The sequence below is a fragment of the Cebus imitator genome, unplaced genomic scaffold, assembly GCF_001604975.1.
Source record: "Cebus imitator isolate Cc_AM_T3 unplaced genomic scaffold, Cebus_imitator-1.0 Scaffold19, whole genome shotgun sequence".
Taxonomy (NCBI): domain Eukaryota; kingdom Metazoa; phylum Chordata; class Mammalia; order Primates; family Cebidae; genus Cebus; species Cebus imitator.
This window is the reverse complement of record NW_016107334.1, coordinates 10,901,018-10,926,600: the sequence shown is the minus strand read 5'-3', so window position 1 is coordinate 10,926,600 and position 25,583 is coordinate 10,901,018. Positions and strand designations below refer to the sequence as shown.

Here is a 25,583-nt window from a genome sequence, read left to right as displayed (position 1 = left end):
TTTTTTTCTTTCAGGGCTGCCCTGCCCAGCGAGGAGGCAGCCTAGTCACTGTCTGCCTGCAGAGGCTTTGCTGAGCTGCTGTGGGCTCCACCCAGCTGCCGTGTGATCTTCCTTGCAGTCCTGTTTATATGGGTGTAGTTAGAACTGCCTTGGCAATGGTGGCCTGCCTCTGTTATGGTGGACTCTCTCTGTAGTGGCAGGTTGCCTCGGCAAGGCGGGTTGCCTCAGCAATGGCGGGCTGCCTCAGCGATGGCAGACTGCCTCCGTAGTGGTGGAGTGTCTCAGTAATGGCGGATGCCCCTCCCCCACAGAGCTGGACCATCCCGGGTTCAGCTGTGCTTGCTGTGAAACTCTCAACCCAGAGTGTTTTCAATTACTGTTTTTTTTGTGTGGGGGGAGGAGGTGGGACCAGCCGTGCCTGATCACCTGGCTCCCTGACCCAGAGCCTTTTTTGTTGTTGTTGTTGAATGGTCAACTCTCCCAGTGTTCCAGTTGCCTGTTGAAAAGGCGCCGGGATCTCCCGTGTTGCGACTCACTGACCCGGCTGAAACAGCAGCGCTGAGATTCCTGGCGGTTTTTTTGCTTAGGAATCTCCTGGCCTGGCTCACTATTTCAGATGAATGGGCGACTCTGCCATCTCAGGGCTCCAGTCGCCAGCTAGGAGGACACCCGGACCAGTGTCTTTTGTATGGAGAACTGCCACGCCAGCGCTCGGGCAAAGCAACCGGGCAGGCCGAAACAGCTGCACTGGCGACCCGTGGGGCTCCTCTGCCTGGGAATCTCCTGGCCTGTGGGCAATAAAAATCCATCTGGAAATGCGGCGTCAACTCACCCTCTGCACTTTCACTGGGAGCTGCAATCCTGAGCTGTTCCTAGTCGGCCATCTTCCCCCGATCTCCCCAAATTAATTTTATACACAACATGTTACAGTAAATGGGCCTTTCTTTTTTCATTAGAGAAATGATTACTGTTTTTCTTCTCCTTGGAATTTCCAGAGAGCCATTCACATTTAAAGCTTGTGTTGGAACAGCAGGCTTCTACTGAAAATATTTACCTTTTCTTTGTTGGCAACTTGTCAGTGTTGGGGAAAATAGATGCTTCATTAAAATCTAAGCGGGTGATACTTGCTTTCCCACACATCAGTCAGTCTTCTTCCAAGATGAGAAGCATGGTGAGAGGTGTTGGGAAATCATTCTGGTCATATGTTTTTATGTATTTTTGGATGTCTTCTGGCATCCCATTCTTCTTGTTCAAAAATAGGCATTTGGACACCTATAACTTGTATGGGGAATCCTAGATTAGGATCCATTTCACCACCAGAGCGTTGGAATTGGTCTTGACCCCTGTGTGGCTGGTGGGGTCTTCTCCCCTGGAGGGTCCAATGTCCAATGTAATGGCACAAAGAACCCTGCTGCCATTTATCTAGTGGTACTGGGGCCAGGACCTCCACTCAGCTTTTCATTAATCTTCTCAACTGCCCTGGTAGATAAATATTATAGAAAACATGATTTAGAGAGGTTGAGACCAAGGCCCAAGGTCATGCAGAAGCAAGATTCCACCCCACGACTGTCTGGCCCCACTCTCTCCCCGCTACTATGAGCTGCCCGGTATCTTGCCACGGGCCATGCCTTGCTTGCCTCTCGCTCTGGTCCTGGCACTGGACCTTCTCTTGGAGGTTCCTGGCTGAGAGAGCTGGACACTTGGGCCCAGCGTCCCTGACACAGCCATGGAGGTGGGATGGCAGCCACAGGGTCCAAAGACTTGGGAATGACCCTACTTCATGACCACCTGACCCCTCCTTTCTACCCAGAAAGGATGAAGTACAGTGAGCTGATGCCACAGCTCATGTGGACTGGGCCTAGAGGTGGCTCTGTCCTGCCTATAAAAGAGGGAAGGGGCCAGGCGCGGTGGCTCACGCCTGTAATCCCAGCACTTTGGGAGGCCGAGGTGGGTGGATCATGATTTCAGGAGTTCAAGACCAGCGTGGCCAACATGGTAAAACCTTGTCTCTTCTAAAAATACAAAAAATTAGCTGGGCATGGTGGCGGTTGCCTATAATCTCAGCTACTCAGGAGGCTGAGGTAGGAAAATCACTTGAACCTGAGAGGTGGAGGTTGCAGTGAGCTGAGATCATGCCACTGCACCCCAGCTTGGGTGGCAGTATGAGACTCCAATTCAAAAAAAAAAAACAGGGTCGGGGGAAGGAACCTTACAATAGACACCAATAAACCCAGAGAAGGTTGGCCCCTGTTATTACTCCTTTGACCTTGACAGGGAGGTGAGCTCTTCTTGCGGTATTAAAATTAAGAACCTCTGTGTATCAAGAGATACCGTAAACAGAGTGACAAGACCAGGCATACGCTGGGAGAAGATTTTTATAACCTGTATTGTCTACAAATGATTAATTCTCAGTACAACAAAATTAAACAATATATCACTTAAGCATATATACAGTTGTATTAAACTAGTAGTGTTTAAAAAGCAATGGCATGTGAGGCAGGCAGATCGCCTGAGTTCAAGACCAGCCTGGCCAACATGGTGAAACCCTCTCTCTACTAAAAAATACAAAAATTAGCCATGCATGGTACCTGTAATCCCAGTTACTTGGTTGGCTGAGGCAGGGAGAATCACTTGAACCCAGGAGGCGGGGGTTGGAGTGAGCCGAAGTGGCACAACTGCGCTCCAGCCTGGGCTGCAGAACAAGACTCTGTCTCTAAAAAAAAGGCAATGACACGAATAATCTAAAATTCTGATCATTCTTATTTGAGAAGCGAGGGGTGACAGGGAGGAGCAGAGGCCCCCAGTAGGTCACATTCTCGCTCTTGCATCGGGGTGGAGGATTCATGGGTATCCATTGTTTATTAGGTTTTATAACTAACATGTATGTGACATACAATCTTTGGTGCATATCAAATCATTTGTTTTTAGAAAACAAAAAGCAATCTTATTTTTACTACCTCCATTTTTACAAATGGGGAAACTGAGACTCAGTGGGGTCAAACTAGCAGCAAACACACATGTTGAATGCTTGCTGTATGCCAGGCCCTTTACATGGATCATCCGATGTAATTTGTTTGATGTTCCTCTGCATATGATAACTGTCATCCTTGCAGTGTGCAGGCGACTGAGACCTAGTAAGACGGGAGAACTTCAAAGTCACTATCTGGTCACAGTTGGTGGTGAAGGCAAGGCCCCGTCTCCCTCCTGCAGGCTCCGAGGCGCACTGTGGATGACAGCTCCACTTCGTGGGCCTCCCCTTGGGAGCAGGCATCGAGGATTCTTAAGTCCACTTGCTCTGTGCCATCTCACTGCCTGGACACTGGCGGCTTCCCTGGGCCGTCCTGTACCCAGATCGCTGAGGTAGCAAAGAAAGGACAGGAAATAGGTGGAGACAGAAGAGAACATGGATAACACCGAAGATAAATTGATTTCTACTCTCATTGTTAAGGCTTTCAGGCTATAAAGAGATGGCTCTTGGCCGGGCACAGTGGCTCACGCCTGTAAGCCCAGCAGTTTGGGAGGTCAAGGTGGACGGATCACGAGGTCAAAAGATCGAGACCATCCTAGCCAACTGGTGAAACCTTGTCTCTACTAAAAATACAACAATTAGCTGGGTGTGGTGGTGCGCACCTGTAGTCCCAGCTACTCTGGAGGCTGAGGCAGGAGAATGGCTTGAACTCAGGAGGTGGAGAATGGAGTGAGCCGAGATTGCACCATTGCACTCCAGCCTGGTGACAAAGTGAGACTCTGTCTCAAAAACAAAAGAAATGGCTCTTCCTATGACCTCAGCCCCATCCTCAATCACTGCCCGTGCCCACTTGGCTGACACCACCAGATGGCTCTAGCACTGTTGTTGAACTTCTGATGTCCCCTGTACCTGAGCCTCGCTATTGCTTTGGTGTAAATGTCTCTGACACTGATGTTGAATAGAATTCCAGGCTTTTGGAGCAGAAGTTTCCAGTTAACTTGGTGTCCCACCTAAGAGTTAAGGTCAACGTGCTGAGCCCCAGAGTGGTCCTCCCTCACCCACCACCAGCTACCCCGCCTGGCCTCCCAAGAACTGTGTGTGGTCTCTTGTATTCTCTGTCTTGGTTCATGCCTGGGAAATTTCAGGGCCTATGTTAAGGGGAAAACCTTAGGGAAACCTGAGCCTTCAAAACTGGGTAGAATGAATGGATGGAATGGAAGAATTTACTGCAGTGAAATCGTCTTCAAATTCTTTTTAGGTTGGAAGTTTCCTGGCAAGCCAAGAAGTACATTTAGTTATTTGTTTATAATCCACGTGCTACTGGGTGAAAGATTATAAGACAAGAACATTTGAAATGTATGTATTAGGGATCTCTGCCCATCACTTTCCATCGAAGATGACAGCAGGGTACGCTCATGATTTTCATAGAAATGGATGGGACGGTAAGATTCTATTCACATAAAATGTTTGTCCCTGAGCGCCAGGCAGGGTGTCACCTCCAGGGTCTCCTTCCTGTGGCTCTTCTGCATGAGTCCTGCACCACCTCTTTTAACCTCAGGGAAAAGTCACTATTTTGTTTTTTAAAGTCAATCATATTTAAAGTTTCTGCTTTTGAGTGTACACTACATGTTGATGTAGATTCTGGAATATAGAACAAACAGGCACAAACTAGTGTGGGTGAGGTGGGGGAGGTAAACCCCAGAAGGAAGGCTGCCTGGGCCAGGGGTGTGTGCCTGGCGGTAGGGACTTGCAGCCGCGAATAACTGTGCCTTGGAAGAATCTTTAATGGCACAGGGAAATCTCTATATTTTCAGTGGGGGTAAAAAAGGATTTGGAAACGAAGTATATGCTGCAGGCAAAGAAAAAGACTAGAAAAAAATAACCAGCCAGGTGAAGTGGTGGGCACCTGTGGTCCTAGCTACTTGGGAGGCTGAGATGGGATGATTGCTTGAGCCCAGGAGTTCCAGGCTGCAGTGAACTCTGATCTGTGTCACAGCACTCCAGCCTGAGTGACAGAGTGAGACCCCATCTCTAAAACAAAAAAAAAGAAAATAGCCAAAATATTATTGATTATTTCTCTTATTTCCCAAAGTTTGGGCAAGAACACGTATTATTCTTACAATCAGAAGAAGTCCTCTTTTCTGTTATATCTTAAAAGGCTCTGAGACTTAGAATTCATCTTGACGAAGGCATGGTCATTGCACACGTGGAGCTGGGCCCCATGGGTGAGGGGCTCCTGGGGGCCTCTGAGGTGGGTGCTATGGGTGTCCAGTGGCCTTGAAGAGAGCCAACCCAGGGTTGGGTGGCAGGATTCCCTGAGCCCCAGAGAAGGTGACTTTCTGATGCTACTAGAATCTGGGAAGAGTGTGTCCGTGGCTGCCACTACCCCCTGCTTCCCTGTTCCATGCCAGGCCTCTCTCAGATGCCTTCTCTAGGCGAGGCATGTTGTTGGGGCGACTTGCTAGCTGCAGAGGGCAACGAGTAATAAAGGCAAATGCCAAGCATGAGGCAAGAAGGAAGACCCCTGGCTGGGACAGCAGGCATTGGGAGAGGCTTATGGGAGCCCCTCACCCCTCTCCTTTTGGGGTGCTCTTGAGGAAGCTGGACTCTCCACCTCTAAAGACCCCTCCAGGGAACATAGATCCCAAACGCAAAGGGAGATGAGCTAGCCAGCAAAATCCAAGACCCCAGTCCCCTCCATTACAGCCTAGGGTGCGGGCTTCTGTCTTCCAGGTTGAAAGCTCATCGTTTGGTTCATCATAAGTTATATGTTGAGGTAGAATTATAAAAAGAGAAATAGACAGCTGGGAGAGTTGAAAAAGGCTCTGGAGTTCTGTTATAGAAATGTGCATTTTGGCCAGGAGTGGTGGCTCACGCCTGTGACCCCAGCACTTTGGGAGGCTGAGGCAGGTGGATCACTTGAGGTCAGGAGTTCGAGACCAGCCTGGCCAACATGTCAAAACCCCGTCTGTATTAAAAATAAAAAACCTACCTGGGCATGGTGGCACATACCTGTAGCCCCAGCTACTCAGGAGGCTGAGGCAAGAGAATTGCTTGAACCGGGGAGGTGGAGGTTGCAGTGAGCCAAGATTGCGCTACTGTACTCCAGCCTGGGTGACAAAGTGAGACTGTGTCTCAAAAATAAATAAGTAATAATGGATCTTGTTTTTTAAAATAAAAAAAAAGAAATATGTGTTTTTAGATACCGGCTGGACTTCATGGCACGGAGGGAAACTGAACCCTGTCTTTGGGAAATCGCTTGGTTTCTTTTGTTGCCCTGTCCTGAGTTGTCATTTTAATTCTTTCATATCAGCCAGCGTGGAGAAGAGGAGCGGTTTTGCAAAATGACTGGGAACATCCCCTGCTGGGGAGGGACTCTGTGCTCCGGTGTCCTTGTCTGAGCCGCCTGGCCCCGGGCACCCGTCGCTGTGTGCCCGGAGCGCTGGGCGCCGACACGGAGCCTCCTCTGTGCTTTCAGGCATCCGCATGCTGGACGGTGACGTCACAGATGTGGTCGAGGCAAAGTCGCTGGGCATCAGACCCAACTACATCGACATTTACAGTGCCAGTTGGGGGCCGGACGACGACGGGAGGACGGTGGACGGGCCCGGCCGACTGGCTAAGCAGGCTTTCGAGTATGGCATTAAAAAGGTGTGAGTAACCCAGGGGTACAGGGGAGCGCTCTGGGGCAAGGGTGACAGTACACATTTTTAACAATTAAATATCAGAGTGACACTGGCCACAGCCCTGAAACAAGACCGGCAAGACTCGGCTGTACCAGGTGCCAGGTGCCAGGCTAATGTGGAGGAGTCACTTGGGGAGGCTGAGAAGTGGCCGTTTACCAACAAGAGCAGAAGTGTTTTGCCTTGTTCCGCTGTTCCAGTGACAGCCAACTGGGCACTGCGAGCATGGCCCTCTCTGCCTTGGAGTTCGCCTGTCCTTGGCTGAGTGGGGTACACAGGTGGGTGACGGGTGAGTCGGCTCACCTGACCTGTTACTTGGACAGTGCAGGTGGCCAGGGGTTTGGGGTCTCAGCCCACCTGCCTTTAGAAACACCCAGCTGTGGAACTTTCTGCATTCACTGCGGGGTATGTGCTCACCCAGGTCCCACCACAGCAGGAAGTGGTCTGGGTGTTTCCCACCAGCCCACAACCCAGCCCAGTTAGAATTTCTCCCGTAGAACCTCACCAGGGGCTCAGCAGAGCAAAGCCATGAGGGGCTGCTGCTCTGCTGATGGGCCGAGGCGAGGCTGGCAGTCTCCTGCAAGGCCACCGCCAGCCACTCTATGGTCTTTGGTTCCAGATCCCTGTGAGTCAGGAAGGCTGAGGAAGGGGGAGGGGGTGGCTGGAGATGAGCCAGTTCTTACAAGCAGGGTGGCAAGGCCGATTTCTGGGTGAGGACAGCTTCCGGGAGCAGGCAGACAGAGCTGTGATCAGCGTCCAGGAGGCCCTGGGTGGCCCAACAGGCCCCAGCCCAAAGTACAATGTGTGATCAGTGACTGCTGCAGGGGGGTTGGGGCTGGGGGGAGTTCCAGCAGGAAACCCAGGCTGTGCTGACTTTTCCTGTGGGGGATGGGAGAATGCAGAGGGGATGGCAGGCATCAAGTCCATTTTATGATTTATATCATTTAAAATATTTTTCAAGTTATCATATTATAACCCATACGTAGTAATTACAGTGTGGCTAATAAACAGTAAGTCAATCAGACAGCATGAAGGGATGTATTGCAAACAGCCTTTCTCTGTCTCTCTCTGCCCACCCCGGGTCCTGCCCCACAAAGGAGGAGTCTGTTTTTAAACTGTGTTCCTGATTTCCTTTCTCAAAGTAGTATCATTTGATTGCTTCCCTGGGTGCATTGAGTTTGGTCACTATCTATTAACTTCCTCTTATGGGGATGAGCATTTTTCCTTAGAAGGCCCCCAGCCCTGTTGCCCCGCTGAAACCCTGGAGTTTCCTCTGCTTCTTCCCCTTCCTGGGCATCAGGCCCACACTGCATCCTCTACCTCCTGCCAGCTGCACCTCCTCCGAAAGATGTGGTGTCACCCTGCAAGAGTGAGGTGGAAGCTTCCTCCTCTACTGTCCCCAACGCCCACCCACTCAGGGCTTGAATGCCTGAGAAACCAATGACCAAATATGGGGGACTACTCCTGTGTCCCTCAGAGTTTAGTACTCACCCAGACATTCAATGGGAGAAGGAAGATTAAAGAAGAGGGGCAGTGTAGACACAAACACACACACACACACAGAGCATGGGAGCGTGTGTGTATCCTTGAGACACTGGGCAGCTTCCTTTCTCTCCACCACTCCAAGAAAACGCCAAGGTGGCTTCAATCAGCTTGCTGAGTGCCCATGCCAGGCCCAAGGCTGGGCCGAGTGAGTGCTGGCAGACTCAGGCATGACCAAGTCAGCCCACTGCCCACCAAGAGCTGCCGAATACATAAATCACATCTTTCCATTACTCGGCTCCCAGCTCCAACCCGGCAGATCACTTGGATCTCAGTCTCGATGACAAGTGAGACATCCTAAAAATTAAGCTGAATTTAAGCTTGGGAGAGGGCGGGTAAGTTGAAGACGGCATTTCCTGCATGGAACATATTGCTTTGGAGGGTGTTACTGCTGAGCGTCTGTCATTTCCACGGGATGATTTCCAAGGACTGAGCTCCTAGGATGAGGCAGCCTCTCTCCAGGAGGGGTCCTGGTTGTTTGGCGGTGATCGTTGGGGCTCTCTGCTTCACGGAGCCTGTGCGAGGCCTGAGAAGGTTGGGGCTGCAGAGAGGTCTTTGCATTCTGAATTCTGAGCAGCATTGGCCTCGTCCAGCTGTCAGGGGATTGGGGATGTTGCAGAGGGGACCATGTGGTTCCCCCTCATTCTTGTCACAGTTTCTTGAAATACTGAGGTCATTTGATTTTTTTTCCCGTCATTTGGAAGTAAAATATGTCATGCAGAGAGCCTTAAATCGTAACTGTCTCAACCTGTCACTGAAAATCCTCCTAGAAATTTGATGATCCCAAACCAAACCATGTTCCCCCATCTGTCCCTCCTTGTGGCCCCGTTTGTCACCCACGGTCTTCTGTAGAATCTGACTTCATCTTTGGTAGATGATGTGGTCTGACGGTGGGGGACTTTGGAAGCTGTGATTTGACACAGAGAGCTGTTTAATGTCGGTCCTTAGGAAGCCTTGCTCCTCCCTCGGCTGGTTATTCAGAAGCAGCGATTAGACATTGCTGAGGCTAACTACACTGGCTGTGCCCAGGTGGCTGACGTCTGCCGGCCCTCAGCAACAGTGCTTCCAAGCTCATGGATGAACTCCCCCTCCCCAGGGAAGACACTCAAATACGATTTGATTGGGTTGAAATTGTGAGTTTACCGGAAAGAACTACAAGTTCATGGCGAGGGTTGAAATGTCCCCTACAGCTTCTGTCCTGCGGCTTTCATGAAGCCACTGGAAGATCTGGGAAGTGAAAATAAAGTTGTCAGAGAGTTAAAACATCTCTACGCTCTCAGATCTGGCTGTTTCCTCATCTCATTTCCATGTTCTCCTTCCGGGAGACCATTTTAAGAAGGGGAAAAGGTTGTTGATACGTTGACGCCTATGAGGACGGGTTGGTCTCAGTAAACGCACAGCACATGCTTTAAATGCAAACCTTGAGCATTTCAGGCTTTGGTATTCAAAGTGGGGTGGCGTTCCCTGAGAGCTCATTGGGGATGCAGACTCTCAGGCCCACCCTGGACTTTGGGGAGCAAATCTGCATTGTATCAGGGTTCCCAGGGGACTCCCGTGTGTGCACATTCCAGTTTGGGGAGTGCAGTCTTTGGCCATTCTCTCTGCTCCTGGATCAATAAGGTTGCATGCTCCACCTTGCAAAAGGACCACATTTTATGAATCATTTCAAGCGGGGTGGGGATTTAGGAGTGGCAGGGTCTGGGGCTAATTCTCACCTGGAATAAGGACAGGCTCTGATGGGTTAAATACCTTTTGATTTGCATTGTAGTTCCTTTAAACCGTCTCCTTGCAGGTAATCACATGCACACACACACCCTTCCTCAGCACTTTGTGCCTTTCTCCCAGAAGGTTAGCTTTTCTGGGAGTGACCTTTCTGTTGCGCTCTTGGCCACCCAGACAGGTTCACCCTGCAGTTGCAGAAAGCAGAGTGGATGAGGCAGCTTTAAGCAGCGGGACTGCTGTGGGCTCTCCTGGGAGCGTCAGGTTGGAGCTGGAGTCTCCTTGGTTTACAAAGCCCCGTGGCATGGCTTACAGAGGAGGTGGGTCCACTCATCAGAAGAGTGACTTGTGCTCTAAGGGTGAGTGTGATACGTTTGGTCAGCAGCAGGCTTCAGTCTGGCTCTACAGGGACTGCAGAGTTGGGGTGTCAGTTATCTTTAAACTGGCCGATTACTGAGCATAAGTATCAATCAGCTTCCTCCATGTGTTTGCAAAGGAGGGCCTTCTGTAAGGTCGTGGTGGCTAGCCAGTGGCTCCAGTTTCCTGTGGAGGTGGAGGTTGGCCCTGCTCTCGGGCCGGCTGTGCACCACCAGCCCATCCAGCCTCTGGACTATATCGGTCAGTTCCGTCTCCCACTTGGTAATCTTTAGCTGGTGTTTGTGGCTGGAACGATTCTTGGTGTGGTCAGAAATCACATATCCTGTGGGTGTGGGATAGAGCAGGACTGCAGGAATCAGCCTTGACCGGCCGGTGTCTTTCACGTGTACATTCTTAACAATGAAAACGGGCACACAGCTGGGGCATGGCCGCGCACTTCCGTAGTCCCAGCGACTCTGAAGGCTGAGGCGGGAGGATCACCTGAGCCCACGGGGTTCCAGACCAGCCTGGGTAATGTAGCAAGACCCCTGTCTCAACAAAACACAAAACAAAACAAAACAAAAAAAATGAGAGAGAGAAAGAAAGAAAACCTACACACAAATGAGTCCCTGGCCTTGGCCGGCAGTAGGAATCTGAGCACTCCAGTACCCACAGCGGAGCTCACAGGGAGCTCTGGCAGGATGCCCATAGGCTGCTACCGGCTCCTGGACATAACCCTTTTCACCTCTTCTGTCTTCACCCAGAGTTCATGGTCCTATCCCTCTTTGCAAATTTAGCTCCCTCTGCAAGAAGGGTACCTCTTCAGATATGTTTTCCAGAAAATTCAGTCTCTTCCCCTCCAGACCAACTCTTTCAACCCAGAAAAATTAAAGTTACAAATTCCACCATCATCTGTAATCTCAGTGTTCCTGGCAGCGCTGCGAGGTCTCTTTGATCAGAGGCCATTACCGTGGAAATGACAGGCGTGACTCTGGAATAGAACAGCTTGTGCTGGGACCCTGTATTTTCCAGCAGAGGACAGAGGAGTCTTTCTGGCCCTTTCCCTCGTAGGATCCTATGATTCTGCAGTCTTAAGGCTACTACCACAGGCAAAAGCACACCATTGACATCAAATGAGAGCCCCCAAACCATGCTCTCAGCAGCTTCCAGGTGGTCTGAATGCATCCTTCTTATCCACTTGGAAGGAACATTCAGGTTGGGGGTGAGACCCACCCCACAATGTTCTGGCTATAGGGCTAAGCCTTGTTCCTTTCGTTCCCTCTAGGGCCGGCAGGGCCTGGGCTCCATTTTCGTCTGGGCGTCGGGGAATGGCGGGAGAGAGGGGGACTACTGCTCATGTGACGGCTACACCAACAGCATCTACACCATCTCCGTCAGCAGCGCCACCGAGAACGGGCACAAGCCCTGGTACTTGGAGGAGTGTGCCTCCACGCTGGCCGCCACCTACAGCAGCGGGGCCTTCTATGAGCGAAAAATCGTAAGTCCTCCCGGCAAGTTGGAGTGCTTATCCTGTGTGCCTCAGCCCCTGGGAATGAGTTTCTTCTCCCCTTCTCAGAAAGATGGGTTAGATTGGGGCCAGATTGTTCTGGATCGAAAGGTCCCAGCCTCACCCATCGGCAAACAATTTGAGCCTCGAGGAAAACCCCAGCCCCTTGGCAGTCTTCCTCGGATGCTGGCTTTCTAATCTTTGCACAGAAATAGCAATTAAAGCCCTCTCTGGCTTTAGAGATCTAAAAATATCATTTAAGAATGAGGTTCCTTCTCACGAGGTCTTGTTTTAAGTCTGAAATTCTGTGGTCACGTCACTTGGAATCCACTTGACTCAGCCAGTTCCAGCATGTGCAATAGAGTAAGAAATAGACTTGGTTTTATACTGAGACGTTCTAGAAATCTAGGTGTTCTTCTGGGCATTCTGTTGCTACAGAAGCACTTCTCCTGGACGCTTTTAAGTCGAGAGGTGGTTCCTGTCTGTTCTGCTCACTTATGTGAACATAAGTGTGATTTATCTTTTAAAAGGTAACAGTTTTAGTACTTGGGTAGAATTTATGCTTTTTCTTTCCCTACATACTTTCCTACTTAAAGAAAAAAAAAAGAGGAAGGGAGGGTTTCCAGTCCAAATTAATGCAGAATTGAAATGCACAGTCATTAAGTTGACTTGTAGACGTTTTAAAAATGAGACCGTGGAGCTGGCCAGACATGGTTACATTTTAAAGCTCACCAGCATCTTTTCATTTCTCCAGCCACATCTTTAGAAGTTATTCGTGAATTTATTTTTACACTTTTCTGTGGGAGCATACATGCTTCCTGTTCTCTGCTTTGCTCCGCACCAGTGAAAGGTCAGCTGCCATCGCTCCATCGCCAGCCTGGTAGCGGCTGGGGCTGGTTAACTAAGGTATTAATTTGTTATTTTCCTTTTCTGCCAGAGTACATGCCCCTGGGACGGGCAGCTGAGCTGCTGAATGGTGTCCTGTTTGTGTAGAAATCCAGCTCACTGGAGCATGGACTTGCTGGGGTCTTATTAGACAGGCACATAGTATCGCTGGGTGAATGGATGCAATTTCGAATTTGCGAAGTTCTGGGACACTTTATAACATGGGCTGTGTGCAGGCTGGGTGGTGTCTCTCAACCCTGGAAGCAGGACTCGCAGCTTTATTTGTGTAATGAATCACGCCAGCATGTGTGTTTGTATGGCATGCATGTGTGTGTGCCTTGGCTATAAAATGCTTTACTTTTCTTTCTTCCTTTTTTTAAAAAAATTATTTTCTCTGAGCAATAATATGTGGATAAGAAGGGCATTGTTAGGAGAGGGGTAAAAGAGAAAATATCCTCCACCTTGGTCGCTGTCTGGGAAGTCTGCTCTGACAGTATGAGTGGCGTTATTTTCGGCTCTGCTAGAGCCCAGTGTTTGCTCTGAGTCCCCCTAGACATCACCCAGGGAGACACGTGCTGCTCAGGGAAGTCGATGGGTCAGTCTCAGCATTCAGGCAGGTCTGCGATGGCAGTCACTGCCCTGTCCCCCTGCATTCTCTGTCCCTCTAAGTCTGGAGGATGCCACCAGTGTCCACCTGGAGTAAGGGATGCCCCATGCTGAGATGTGACTCTTTAGAGGGGAGCAGAACCTAAAGAAAGCATCTCTCACCAGAACAGGAGGGTATGTTCATTCACTGAACACGAGCTGTGTCCCGGGCACAGCACTAGGACTCAGGAGGGGGCTGTCCACCTTGGTTCAGCCGTCCCTCCCAGGGTGGGCCTCTCTGCTTACTCCCCAGGGCCCCCTTCTCTGAAGCTGGAGAGCCAGCTGTGAGCCTCACATGCTCTTAGGAGCGTGGCCTCCTGCCCAATCACCCCTAGTTTCTCCTCCTGGCCACCATTCACCAAGCACAAGTATTTTTCAGGTATCTTGCTGTGATCTGCCCAGAACGCCTGAAGTCTACATCATGGTGTCCATTTGCATATGAAGATGCTGGGGTCAGAGAAGGGGCATTCTTGTCCCTTTTCCCATGCCCTCAGCTGCCCTTCCCATGTTGAGGTACCCCAGCCCCACTGAAACAGGCAGGGAGGAAGCTGGTTTCTGTTGGCAATCTCTCAAATCCTGTGCGTGTGACACAGGCCAGACTCCCTCCCTGGACAATTGTTGGCTCAGCTAAAACGTGTTCAAGGAAGGTGCTGAGTTTGGAAGAGGATCTGGATTGCTCTCGCTGTGAAATTCATTCTCAAAGGTTAGGCAAATCAGCTACTGGAGCCCTGCGGTGGGTGGTAGGTGTGTGACTTTCCTATTCCTGCTGTAGAAAATTCTCACAAATTTAGCAGCTTAAAATAGCACAGATTCATATCTCATGGTCCTGTAGGTCAGAAGCCTAGGAGCCTCAACCTTTTCTGCGTTGAGTCTCACGAGGCCAAGACCAAGGTGCTGGGAGGGCTGTGGTTCCTTCTGGAGGCTCTGGGGAGAATCTGTTTCCTTGCCCACTTGGGCTGTTGGCAGCACTCAGGTCCTTGTGGTTCTGGGACTGAGTTTCCCGTTTCCTTGTGGGCTGTCAGCTGGGGCCCGTTCTCGGCCTCTAGAGGCCACCCACATTATTTGGCTTCCTCTTCACCTCCCTCTACAACGCCAGCAGCGGCGCGTCCAGCCCTTCTGGTGCTTCCTCTCTCTGACAGCCTTACTGCCTTCCTCTTCCAAGGTCAAGGGCCCTGTGGTGGCATCAGGTCTATCAGATAATCCAGGATAATCTTCCTGCTTTAAGGTTGGCTGGCTACCAACCTTAACTCCATCTGCGAAGCTCGTGGGAATAGCACTGGGGACAAAGACGATGGCGGCCACAATTCCACCCAGCACAGCTGAACCCACACGGGCTGAATCCCCAGCGGCCGCTCCCCACTTCAGTCCAAAGGGAAATATACATCAGGCTGAGCAGTAGTGAGGTCCAGAATCCATCCCACACCCAGCCGGGGCCAGTGCCTCCAAGGAGGGCAGGCAGAGCTCCCAGCTGGCAGAGCCTGCCTTGTTTAACAGAGCCCATTAAACAACAGCTTCCCAGGTTAGTCAGCTCAGGCTGCCGTGACAGAGTCCCCTGGACTGGGCAGCTCAAACAACAGAAATGTACTTTCTCAAAGTTCTGGAGCCCGGAGTTCCCGGACCAAGGTGTCAGCAGGGATGGTGTTTTCTTGGCTTGCAGAAAGCTGCCTTCTCCCTTTCTGCTGTGTCCTCTTTTTATATGGAGCAGCAGGCCCTGGGAGGTCAGGAACACACCAGGTTGATCTACTTTTTCAGGAAGACGTCCTGGTGGAGGACCCAACTTATGACCTTTTGGCTAAAGGCAGAAACTCTCTCTGAGCCACGTGGGTACATCCAGCTGCTCTGAAGTCAGGGGGTGACTGAGGGGTCAGTAGTGTGGACTTTGGTGGTCTTGCCATGGGTACTCTTGGGTGTTGGTGAAAGGGCACGAAAGCCAGCAGACCCAGGGAGGAGGATCCTGTAGGGTGCTTCTTGGTTTCATGTCGTTCTACCATTTTTTCCACATGGCCTTCTGCAGTAGAGAGGGAACCAGCCCATCTATGATTATCGAAGCTCACGCTCCCGGTTGGCCTCCGTGCCCCTGCCTGTCTTCCTGCAAAGTGACTTAGCAGGGAGCACCAGATGGTGTGGGAACCTGTGGTTGCTGAGATGCATTTGCCTAACACCTTATTTGTTCCTGGGAGCCAGTGTCACAGAGCCACAGTTAGCGCTTGTGGGAAGTAGGAAAGTTCCTTTTTAAAGTTTCCTTTCTTGTTAAAGAATAAGTGTGCTAATAATTTAGTTAAGCCCTATCCTATGTGGCTGTTAGACATGCCATGCTTACAGGCACGTAGTACACTCAATGTCCTGGTGCTTTCACCAAGATATCTGTGCTGGACGTGCTCACAGGCATGTCCCAGCTCTCCATTTTTTTTTCTTGTTTAGAAAAGTTTTAAGTTGGGAGCCAATCGGGTTTTAGTTTAGGTTGTGAGGTCTGGCTCCAGCCAACAGAGATCAGACACAGCAGTCAGGACGACCCCAAATGCATAAGGGATAAATTTGTGCGTTTTCCTTTGTTCATTGTACTCTCACGGCAAGTTGGCTAGCGAGGGTACCCTTCCTGCAGTCCAGGAAGTAAAAATTGCGTTGCTGAAAGATCCTTTGTCTCAGTGCTGATTTTTCTTCACGGCACCGAGCATCTATATCCAACAGTGACACCTGAAGTGGCCTTGCCTTCTCTGGAGAATTAGCCTCTCTGCTCTCACCGCCTCACTGTGCTGCCCTCTCGCCCAGGTCACCACTGATCTGCGTCAGCGCTGTACCGACGGCCACACCGGGACCTCCGTCTCCGCCCCCATGGTGGCTGGCATCATTGCCTTGGCTCTAGAAGCAAAGTAAGTTCCCACTTCTGTTTCTTCCTCCCTTTTTTTTTTTCTTCATATGTTTATATTGTGGTAAAATACACATAACATTTGCCATTTTCTCCATATTGAAGTGGACAGCTCAGTGGCATTAAGCACTTTCACTGAGCCATGCACCCTGCACCCCCATCCCTCCGTGTTCCCTCCACCCGGGGCTTTGTCTTTTTCCCAGGCTGAAACCCCAGGCCATTAAACAACAGCTGCCCAGGTTGGTCAGCTCAGGCTGCTGTGACAGAGTCCCCTGGACTGGGCAGCTCAAACAACAGAAATGTACTTTCTCAAAGTTCCAGAGCCTGGAGTTCCTGGATCAAGGCCTCAGCAGGGGTGGTGTCTTCTTGGCTTGCAGAAAGCTGCCTTCTCCCCTTCTGCTGTGTCCTCTTTTCATAAGGATATTGGTCAGATTGGATTAGGGCCCAATCATAATCTCATTTGATGTTAATTACCTTTTTAAAGTCCTTATCTCCAAATATAGTCACATTCTGATGTACCGGGGCCTCAGACTTCAACAAGTAAATTTTGGAGGGGACACAGTTTGGCCCGTAACACTCCTCATCGACCCCCCAACCCTAGCTCCTGGCAACCACCATCCTACTTTCTGTCTCTATGAATTTGACTACTCTAGGTGCTTCAGGTAAGTGGAATCACACAGGATTTGTCCTTTTCTGGCTTATTTCACTTAACGTAATGTCTTTAAGGTTCACCCACTTGCAGAATGTATCAAATTTTCCTTCCTTTTTTAGGCCATCCTGATGGCCGTGAAGTGGTTCCTTCCTTTGGTAAAGCTCAAGTCCCCTGCCCTTTGTAGGACACAGGGGCCCGTTGGGCCTCTGATTCTGCACCTCACACCAAAACCACACTTTAGGTTGCTGTAGCTTCTTTTTAGGAACTTTCATTTAGAAATTGACAATGGAGAAAAACTCTAGAGTTGTGGGTGTGTTGTTGGTTCAGAAGGAAAAGTCAGTTAACTGAACATGCAATCATAGGGTGAAAACAAATTGTTCTTTAGTCATCAAAACGGGCAGAGAACAAACCGGCCCCTTGCAGTGGTCATCTGTTGTAGATGAGTTTTAAAGAGCTCAAAAAAAATGTTTGGGATGCCTAAATGGTTATAATTACATATGTTTGCATGTGGACTTGCACAAACAAACTGAGCGTAACACTCAAATGCTACCAATTTAACAAAGAAACAGTTTGATATTTTTAATTTCAAGGCCAAAATGTTAGCTTCTGTGTCCTGAGGCTCTTTTTAAAAATTCTAAATAATGAGTTGCGTGTGTGGAAACTCACATTCGCATACTTTACCCTTTGTTTGCTCTGCATTTTCCTTATTGGAAGCATGCGAAGAGCTAGATGTTCAGGACACATTGTCCTCTCGAACTTGCTCAGTGGCACAGGAAAACTCAGACGGTCTCCTTCCTCCTCATTTTAACTCCTCCTCAGAAACCTACACGTGGTGAATCAGGCAAACCTCATTTGGAACAGTGTCAACCTAGAGCATTTTAGACTTATAGGATTGGCCAAGGAAGGAACAGTTCATGTCTGGGAACTGGGCTAGCTGTGGCCTGTGAGGATGGCCTCGGGGCTGCCTTCTGTCTCTGTTTGCTACTGCTGTGGAAGGACCTGCGGCAAAGCCAAATGGTTCTGGGTGGAGACGCTCCCCGAGTCTGGGGAGGGCCGCAGACAGTGCGCGGCCAGAGTGAACGAAGACCCACTTGCGTTGGAATTCTCCAAAGGGAGTCCCGTAGTTTTGGGACAGTCTTGGTATTTTTCAGACATTCCTTCTTCATCAAAAAACATTTTCAACATCATTTCTTAGACATATTTTTCATGCAGTTGTATTTGTGATTTTATTGCTGGAGTCAAAAATAAGATTTGTTTTTCATAAGAAAATGGTTCCTAAATTTCTCCCTCTCTGGATCCATTCTGTCCTCTGCTGAAAAACTCATGCTTCCTGGCACCTAAACTCTAGATTTCCAGGAGGACTGGCTGTAGCCATCTTCGAGTAGGCCCAGCTGACACACAGCTGTAAATCACCAGGTCATAGGGGCAGCATGGGGTGTGGCCACGTCGGCTCTGTCTGAACTCCAAAGCCCGAACCTGTGACATCTTCACCAGGGTTCATGGCCGTGAGCCACTCGAGGCCTCAGAATCTTCCCCTAAGAGTGAGGTTGGCCTGTGGACCACAGAAAAGGCAGTGGATGGGAAGGAGAACAGGCGTGCGTGCCAGGGAGAGGCCTGGAGACCAGGCTACTGGACATGGACGGGGAGAAACAGTGTGGAAGCCAGTCACCAGCCAGGAGCAGCAAGAACACACTGGAGAAATCAGGGGAGATGGGGGCTGGAGCCTGGAGAGTGTGAGCCCAGGGAAGGCGTGTACCCCAAGACTTGTACGCCATGGGTGAACACTTCGTAGGAAAACAAGCAAAGGGGGCAAAGGGTGGGAATGTTCAGAGCAGCCGCCGTAGGAAACAGTAGAGCGCTTCCTTGAAAAATTAAGCAGACTCCCCAGACGGTCCAGCAATCCCACTTGTGGGTGTATATCCAGAAGTATTGAAAGCAGGGACTCGGATAGAGATTTGCACAGCCATGTTTATACAGCTGAAAGGCAGAAACAACCCTGGGGTCCTGATGGATGAAGGGATAAGCGAAGTGTGGGCTGTACACACCGTGGAATATCGTTCAGCCTTGAAAGGAAGGAGATTCTGATACATGTTATGATATGGTCCCTCAAGGACATTGTGCTAAGGGAAATAAGACACATCCTGTGTGGTTCCACTTACCATCAAACTCATAGAGACAGAAAGTAGCAGGGTGGCTGCTCAGGGCTAGAGGGGGGATCAGTGGGGACCGAGTGTTCCATGGGACAGAGTGTCAGTCTAGGGGGTGGCGAGAAGGTCTAGAGATGGATATGCTGGTAGCACAGCAACATGAAGGCACTTAATGCTGCTGAGCTGTACGTTTACAAATGGGTAAAATGGTAAATTTGGGCTGGGCACAGTGGCTCACGCCTATAATCCCAGCACTTTGGGAGGCCAGGGCGGGCAGATCATGAGGTCAGGAGATTGAGACCATCCTGGCCATGGTGAAACCCTGTCTCTACTAAAACACAAAAAATTAGCCAGGCGTGCTGGCATGCACCTGTAGTCCCAGCTACTCAGGAGGCTGAGGCAGGGGAATCGCTTGAACCCGGGAGACAGAGGTTGCAGTGAGCTGAGATGGTGCCACTGCACTCCATCCTGGGTGACAAGAGCAAGACTATGTCTCAGAGAAAAAAAAAGAGTATATTTTGTGTTATGTACGTCTTCACACGCCCACACAGAGTGGGTGACTGCAGATATGCCTGTGACATCCGAGCAGGCGCTGTCGGGGAGGGCAAGGCTGCTGGGTGCTTCAGCACTCCCTCTCCTGCAGCCCCAGGTCCCTCAGCCACAGCAGCTCCCCTGATTCTACTTCGTTCCACGTTCCTACGGTCATTCTCTGAGGCAGTGCATGTGGCGCGGCGTGCATTCCTAGTAGACACGCACTGGGACAAGGCTGGGGCTTGTGCTTCTGGTCACCTCCATCCCAACGAGCCCTGGAAAGATGGTGTGGAAAGAAGAGTGTGTTTGTGATATTCGGGAGCGAGAGTCTCGGACTTGAAAGATGCTCATTTTTTCTTGGTTAATTTTCTGATTGAGTGAAAAGTCCTAGGTAGGCGTCGATTTAATCAACTAGAAAAGGAATAAAAGATCTATAAATATTTATCTGTCAAATTGTGGCTGGAACCATGAACCCATACATCTTTCTTTTCACTCAGCTGTTAGGTGGATAGGGCAAAAATATATTCCTTTTATTAGTGATTCATGTGTAGGTGTTATCTTTACCATGCTTTAAAGCAGCCTTGCAGAAAGCTTGTATGTTCAAATATACAGATTCCATAGCAATTAATACTGATTAGAAGAAAGGAGCAATCGGGCATGGTGGTTCACACCTGTAGTCCCAGCACTTTGGGAGGCCGAGGCAGGTAGATCACGAGGTCAAGAGATCAAGACCATCTTGGCCAAGATGGTGAAATCCCGTCTTTACTAAAAATATAAAAATCATCTGGGCGTGGTGGCACATACCTGTAGTCCCAGCTACTTGGGAGGCTGATGCAGGAGAATTGCTTGAACTTGGGAGGCAGAGGTTGCAGTGAGCTGAGATCGCGCCACTGCCCACCAGCCTGGTTGATAGAGCGAGACTGTATCTCAAAAAAAAAAGGGGGGGGGGAGAAAAAAAGAAAGAATCAATGCTTGTATTTTATACTACTCTCTGCATATAGATAGTATGAAAAATACTATATTTCATCAAATCCGGGATGCCATAAAGTTGTAAGATGCACCCTTTTTACGTACCACAGAAACCAGAAGTGCTGCCAGTAATACAAGACATCCATATCGCTTAGAGTTTTTGTACCTATTGAAGAGTTCTTTTAGGCTGAGAGTTATTTAGACCTGGAAGTGACAATGTGAATAGACAGGGCCAAGTGCAGCCCCTCCAGGCAATGTGACTTGCTCCTGGTTGCTGTGGGCAGAGGGGCTTATAGGAGACATCAGATGGTAAGGTAGATCTGGATTTCAGAGGTGATAAAAAACCATGGGCCAGGTGCGGGGCCACACACCTGTAATCCTAGCACTTTGGGAAGCCAGAAAAGGACAATTGCTTGAACCCAGGAATTTGAGACCAGCCTGGGCAACATAGCAAGACCTCGTCTTTACAAAAAAATATAAAAATTAGCCATGTGTGGTGGTGCACACCTCTAGTCCGAGCTACTCAGGAGACTGGGGTAGGAAGATTGCTTGAGCCCAGGAGGTTGAGGTTGCAGTGAGCCAAGATCGCACCACTGCACTCTAGCCTGGGCAACAGGGCGAGACCCTGTCTCACACACAAAAAGCAGGGGTGAGCAAATGTGTCTTCGAATTTTTAAAAAATCATCTTTATATTCACTTATATTAGTGGCATGTTGTGCTCTTTTGATGAAATGTTTCTGAGAATATTTTGTAAATTTAGAATCACATACTAAGATCTTACATTATAGTCTGTAGCAGTGGACCCACACAGGATGGGATCTCGGCCAGTCATGGTTGGAGCCCACTCTTGTACACTGTAGTATTTGCTTATTATGGTGCAGAACAGCCCCAAATATTTAATAAACATTGGCTATTATATGAAGCATCTTCTATTTTAATTATTTCCCATATGGCTCTGTGCAAACTCAAACAGAGCTTGGCAGCAAGGCGAGGCTTTTAATGCTTATGAATTTTAGGTTACCCATTGAACCTTGTTTTTCCTCTGGATTTATTTGCTGGAAACTATTGTTTACAGAGAGGTTGTGAAATAAACCCTTGCCGAGGAATGGAATCCTTAGCCTGAGGGGCTTGCTCAAGTTCCGACACGGGTTGGCTCCCAACCTCCTACGTCTGAGTGGCGTGTGTGGCTGCTGTTGTTGGCCTGTGTGTGGACTCTGGGGTGTGTTGTGTCATTGCAGCAGCCAGTTGACCTGGAGGGACGTCCAGCACCTGCTAGTGAAGACATCCCGGCCGGCCCACCTGAAAGCGAGCGACTGGAAAGTGAATGGCGCGGGTCATAAAGGTGCGGCAGTGGCATTCCTGTGGAGCATCGGGTGACCCTGGAGTGTATAGGAAGGGGTGGTATGAATTCCTTAAAAGGAGTCTCCAAATAGCATTCATTGTTATGATTAATTGTGTGTCACAGGAATTTAAAACACATGTGCAGCTGTTTAAGAAAAGGATTCTGGAAGCTCGTACTGACATTAATGAAGAACTCTCTGGTCACAAGAGTCCAGGGTCCCCTAAATTCTATGACTTTTGCCACACTCAGACACCAATTATACCAATATTTACTCACAGTTATCTCTCTTTTTCTGGGGGGAGGGAGGATGGAGTCTCACTCTTTCACAATGGCGTGATCTCGGCTCACTGCAAACCCCTCCTCCTGGGTTCAAACAACTCTCCTGCCTAAGCCTCCTGAGTAGCTGGGACTATAATTGCCCACCACCACACCCAGCTAATTTTTGTATTTTTAGTAGAGACAGGGTTTCACCATGGTCAGGCTGGTCTTGAACTCATGTCCTCCTGATCTGCCCACCTCAGCCTCCCAAAGTGCTGGGATTACCGGCGTGAGACACCACGCCCAGCAAAATCATGGTTCTCTTTACGCCAGGAGCAATGATGTGTGCCTATAGTTCCACCTACTAGGGAAGCTGAGGCAGGAGACTTGTGAGCCCAGGAATTTGAGTCTAACCTGGTCAACATAGCAGGACTCTGTGTCTCAAAAAAAAATTACTCCCCCCACTACTTCTTTTGACATAAAGAAATGTATTTTAAAAGGAAACTCTGCTACATCTAGTTAATCATAGGTTTGCTATGTAGCTATATATTTTTCTAATGTGCATTAAAACAAATCCATAATTATTAGAATAAATGTTGTTTGTGTGCCCCCTGAGGACAACTTGCATCCTTAGCCCTGAGTAGCTCTGTGACTTTGAAACTTGCCTTCAGTTTCCTCATCTGTACAATGAGGACATTGAGATAGTTTTATAAGTTACTTTCTAACTATAAAATTTCCATTGGCCAGCCCCTATGTTATAAAAGTAAATCATAGGACAGTGGGGCCTCTACCCCCAGCCCCTCGTGGGAAAGACCTAGGTACCATGAAATTAACCCATGGTCAGTGCTTGATTAAACCTCGATATCTGGTGCCTTTGAAGCAGGTAATTATAGGATGGTGCCACTGGCTCTGTTTGCCTGACTTCTTATCAGGTATACTGAAAAATATTTCATTTGGCTGTAGTGTTTATGTTACGGAGGAATTCTTTTTTTAAACCTTTTCTGAAGCTCAGGTCTAACTATTTTGACACCAAGTCTGATATTACTATCTGTAAAGTATGGGTCAAACAGTCACCCGAGTGCCAAGAGCCATTCCTTTTCATAAGGAGGCCACTCAGTGGGCCTAATTCGTCCTTGTTTTGCAGGAATGTTGGTGGTACTGGTGTAACAAGAGCTGACCTACATTTCAATTTTGGCCTAATTTAATAGGAAAATAGATTCTATCTAGTTCTTGACCTTGCCTCTTAAACTTTGGAAATCTCCTGCCCTGGCTGAATTAAATACCTGACTGGGCCAGTTCACAAGCCTGTCTCTCTACTGTGCCACGCTGCTTTCCCGGCATGCTCTGGGAACTCAGCAGGGGAAAAAATGGCAAAAAAGATGAGCACAGCCTTGTGTTACTGCATTTTGGGCACGTGGTAGTTGTGTGAACCAAGAGGTCTCAGATTTGGTTTCTCTTGTCTGGTCTAAGACTCAGGGAGCGTAGATGCTGACAAGTCCTTTTAATCTAAAGAAACCTGTCCTTGTCTCAAAAAAAGAAAGTCCTAGAGCTTCTCAACACTTCTACTCTGTCCCAAAACGGGTGTTCTTCCTGGCCCACACTCCTCAATTAAGCAGAAGGAGTTGGGTTCAGAGAGAGAGATAAGCAGCTGGGACCTTTGAGCAGCCCTCAGAGGGACCCGTCGGGCAGCCTGGGGCCCCCAGGAGACCTCGAGTGTCACAGTGCATCTGTCCCCCATGGGGCCCCGCAGATGCAAGAGTCAGCCTCGCTCCCTTCCTGGGAGAGGCAGGAGAGCCTGGCTCTGAAGGGCCTGTCTTTTCAGTTAGCCATTTCTATGGATTTGGCTTGGTGGACGCAGAAGCTCTCGTTGTGGAGGCGAAGAAGTGGACAGCAGTGCCGTCGCAGCACATGTGTGTGGCCGCCTCAGACAAGAGACCCAGGTAAGGCTCTGCTGTGGCATCGGTGACTTCTTAGGCAGGCGGGTTTGGACCTGACTCTGTTGTGAGGTGTGGCGGGGGCAGGTGTTTACACATGCATTCTGTTCACATTCGCGTGTGCACGGTGCATGCCTGCACATGTCTGCTGCATTTTCTTTTGTGGATTGTGCAGCTGGGAAAGGAATCACTTTTTTTTGAGACAGTTTTGCTCTTGTTGCCCAGGCTGGAATGCAATGGCACGATCTCAGCACACCGCAACCTCCGCCTCCCAGGTTCAAATGATTCTCCTGCCTCAGCCTCCCGAGTAGCTGGGATTACAGGCATGCGCCACCACACTCGGCTAATTTTGTATTTTTAGTAGAGTTGGGATTTCTCCATGTTGGTCAGGCTGATCTTGAACTCTCGACCCAGGTGATCCGCCCGCCTCGGCCTCCCAAAGTGCTGGGATTACAGGTGTGAGCCACTGCGCCCAACAGGAATCACTTCTTAATCCACCAGTGTTTTGAGGCCTCTTTCCCTTTTGTAGCGGATTGCCCTGTGATAGGGAGTCAGTTCCTCAGTCTGACCTGCTTAGCCTAGTCCTGGAAATTCTTACCCATGTTTAGCATATCAGAACGAGCCAGGGAGCCGCTCCTTCCAGAAGGGTGACCTGAGGAGCAGCTGCAAAGTCCTTTCTCTCTCCACCTGCTAGAGGTTGGCGCCGGACCCCAGCCCAGCTTGCCTGCCCTGTGAGCCTGCAGTGTGACTCCACCTGGCCTGACCCAGAGCGGCCGGGTCAGCCCCTTCTCTGTTGTGGGATGCGGGGCACTGCTTGTTATTCACAGTACATAGCAGCTTTGTGTGGCTTTTATCTGGCCCCGTACAACCTTCTTCAGGCCTAAGCACTGGGATTTTTTAACAAGGCTTAAGCAGTGTGCTATAGGGCCCTGGCTTCTTCTCTGTCCCATGAGCAGGCCACATCCAGCACTGATCTTTGGATTAAGTTTTTCTAAATCCATTATGTTTGTTCATTGAAATTTTTATTTATTTACTTCTTTATTTGAGACCAGGTTTTGCTCTTGTTGCCCAGGCTGGAGTACAGTGGCACGATCTTAGCTCACTGCAACCTCCACCTCCCAGGTTCAAGCCAGCCCCTTGCCTCAGCCTCCCGAGTAGCTGGGATTACAGGAACCCGCCACCACACCTGGCTAATTTTGCCATGTTGGCCGGGCCAGTCTCAAACTCCTGACCTCAGGTGATCCACCTGCCTCAGCTTCCCAAAGTGCCGGGATTACAGGCATGAGCCACTGTGCCTGGCCAAAATTTTTGTTTTTTTAAAAAATCATCCAGCTGGGCGCGGTGGTCATGCCTGTAATCTCAGCACTTTGGGAGGCTGAGGTAGGTGGATCATGAGGTCAGGAGTTCAAGACCAACCTGGCCAAGATGGTGAAATCCCGTCTCTACTAAAAATACAAAAATTAGCCAGGCAGGGTGGCAGGTGCTTGTAATCCCAGCTACTCGGGAGGCTGAGGCAGGAGAATTGCTTGAACCGGGGTGGCAGAGATTGCAGTGAGCTGAGATCATGGCACTGCCCTC

The 25,583-nt window shown here is 49.5% G+C and overlaps 1 protein-coding gene across 2 annotated transcripts in view; it reads left to right on the top strand.

Moving 5' to 3' along the window:
• The window catches only part of PCSK6 (proprotein convertase subtilisin/kexin type 6), a 189,321-nt gene that overhangs the window by 89,408 nt on the left and 74,330 nt on the right, over nucleotides 1-25,583 (top strand). For both annotated transcript variants that reach the window (XM_017518901.2, XM_017518895.2), the window contains exons 7-11: nucleotides 6,447-6,619; nucleotides 11,555-11,767; nucleotides 16,076-16,176; nucleotides 21,710-21,813; nucleotides 23,894-24,011. In XM_017518901.2, coding sequence (XP_017374390.1) covers nucleotides 6,447-6,619; nucleotides 11,555-11,767; nucleotides 16,076-16,176; nucleotides 21,710-21,813; nucleotides 23,894-24,011 — 709 coding nt within the window. The remainder of the gene's footprint in view (nucleotides 1-6,446; nucleotides 6,620-11,554; nucleotides 11,768-16,075; nucleotides 16,177-21,709; nucleotides 21,814-23,893; nucleotides 24,012-25,583) is intronic.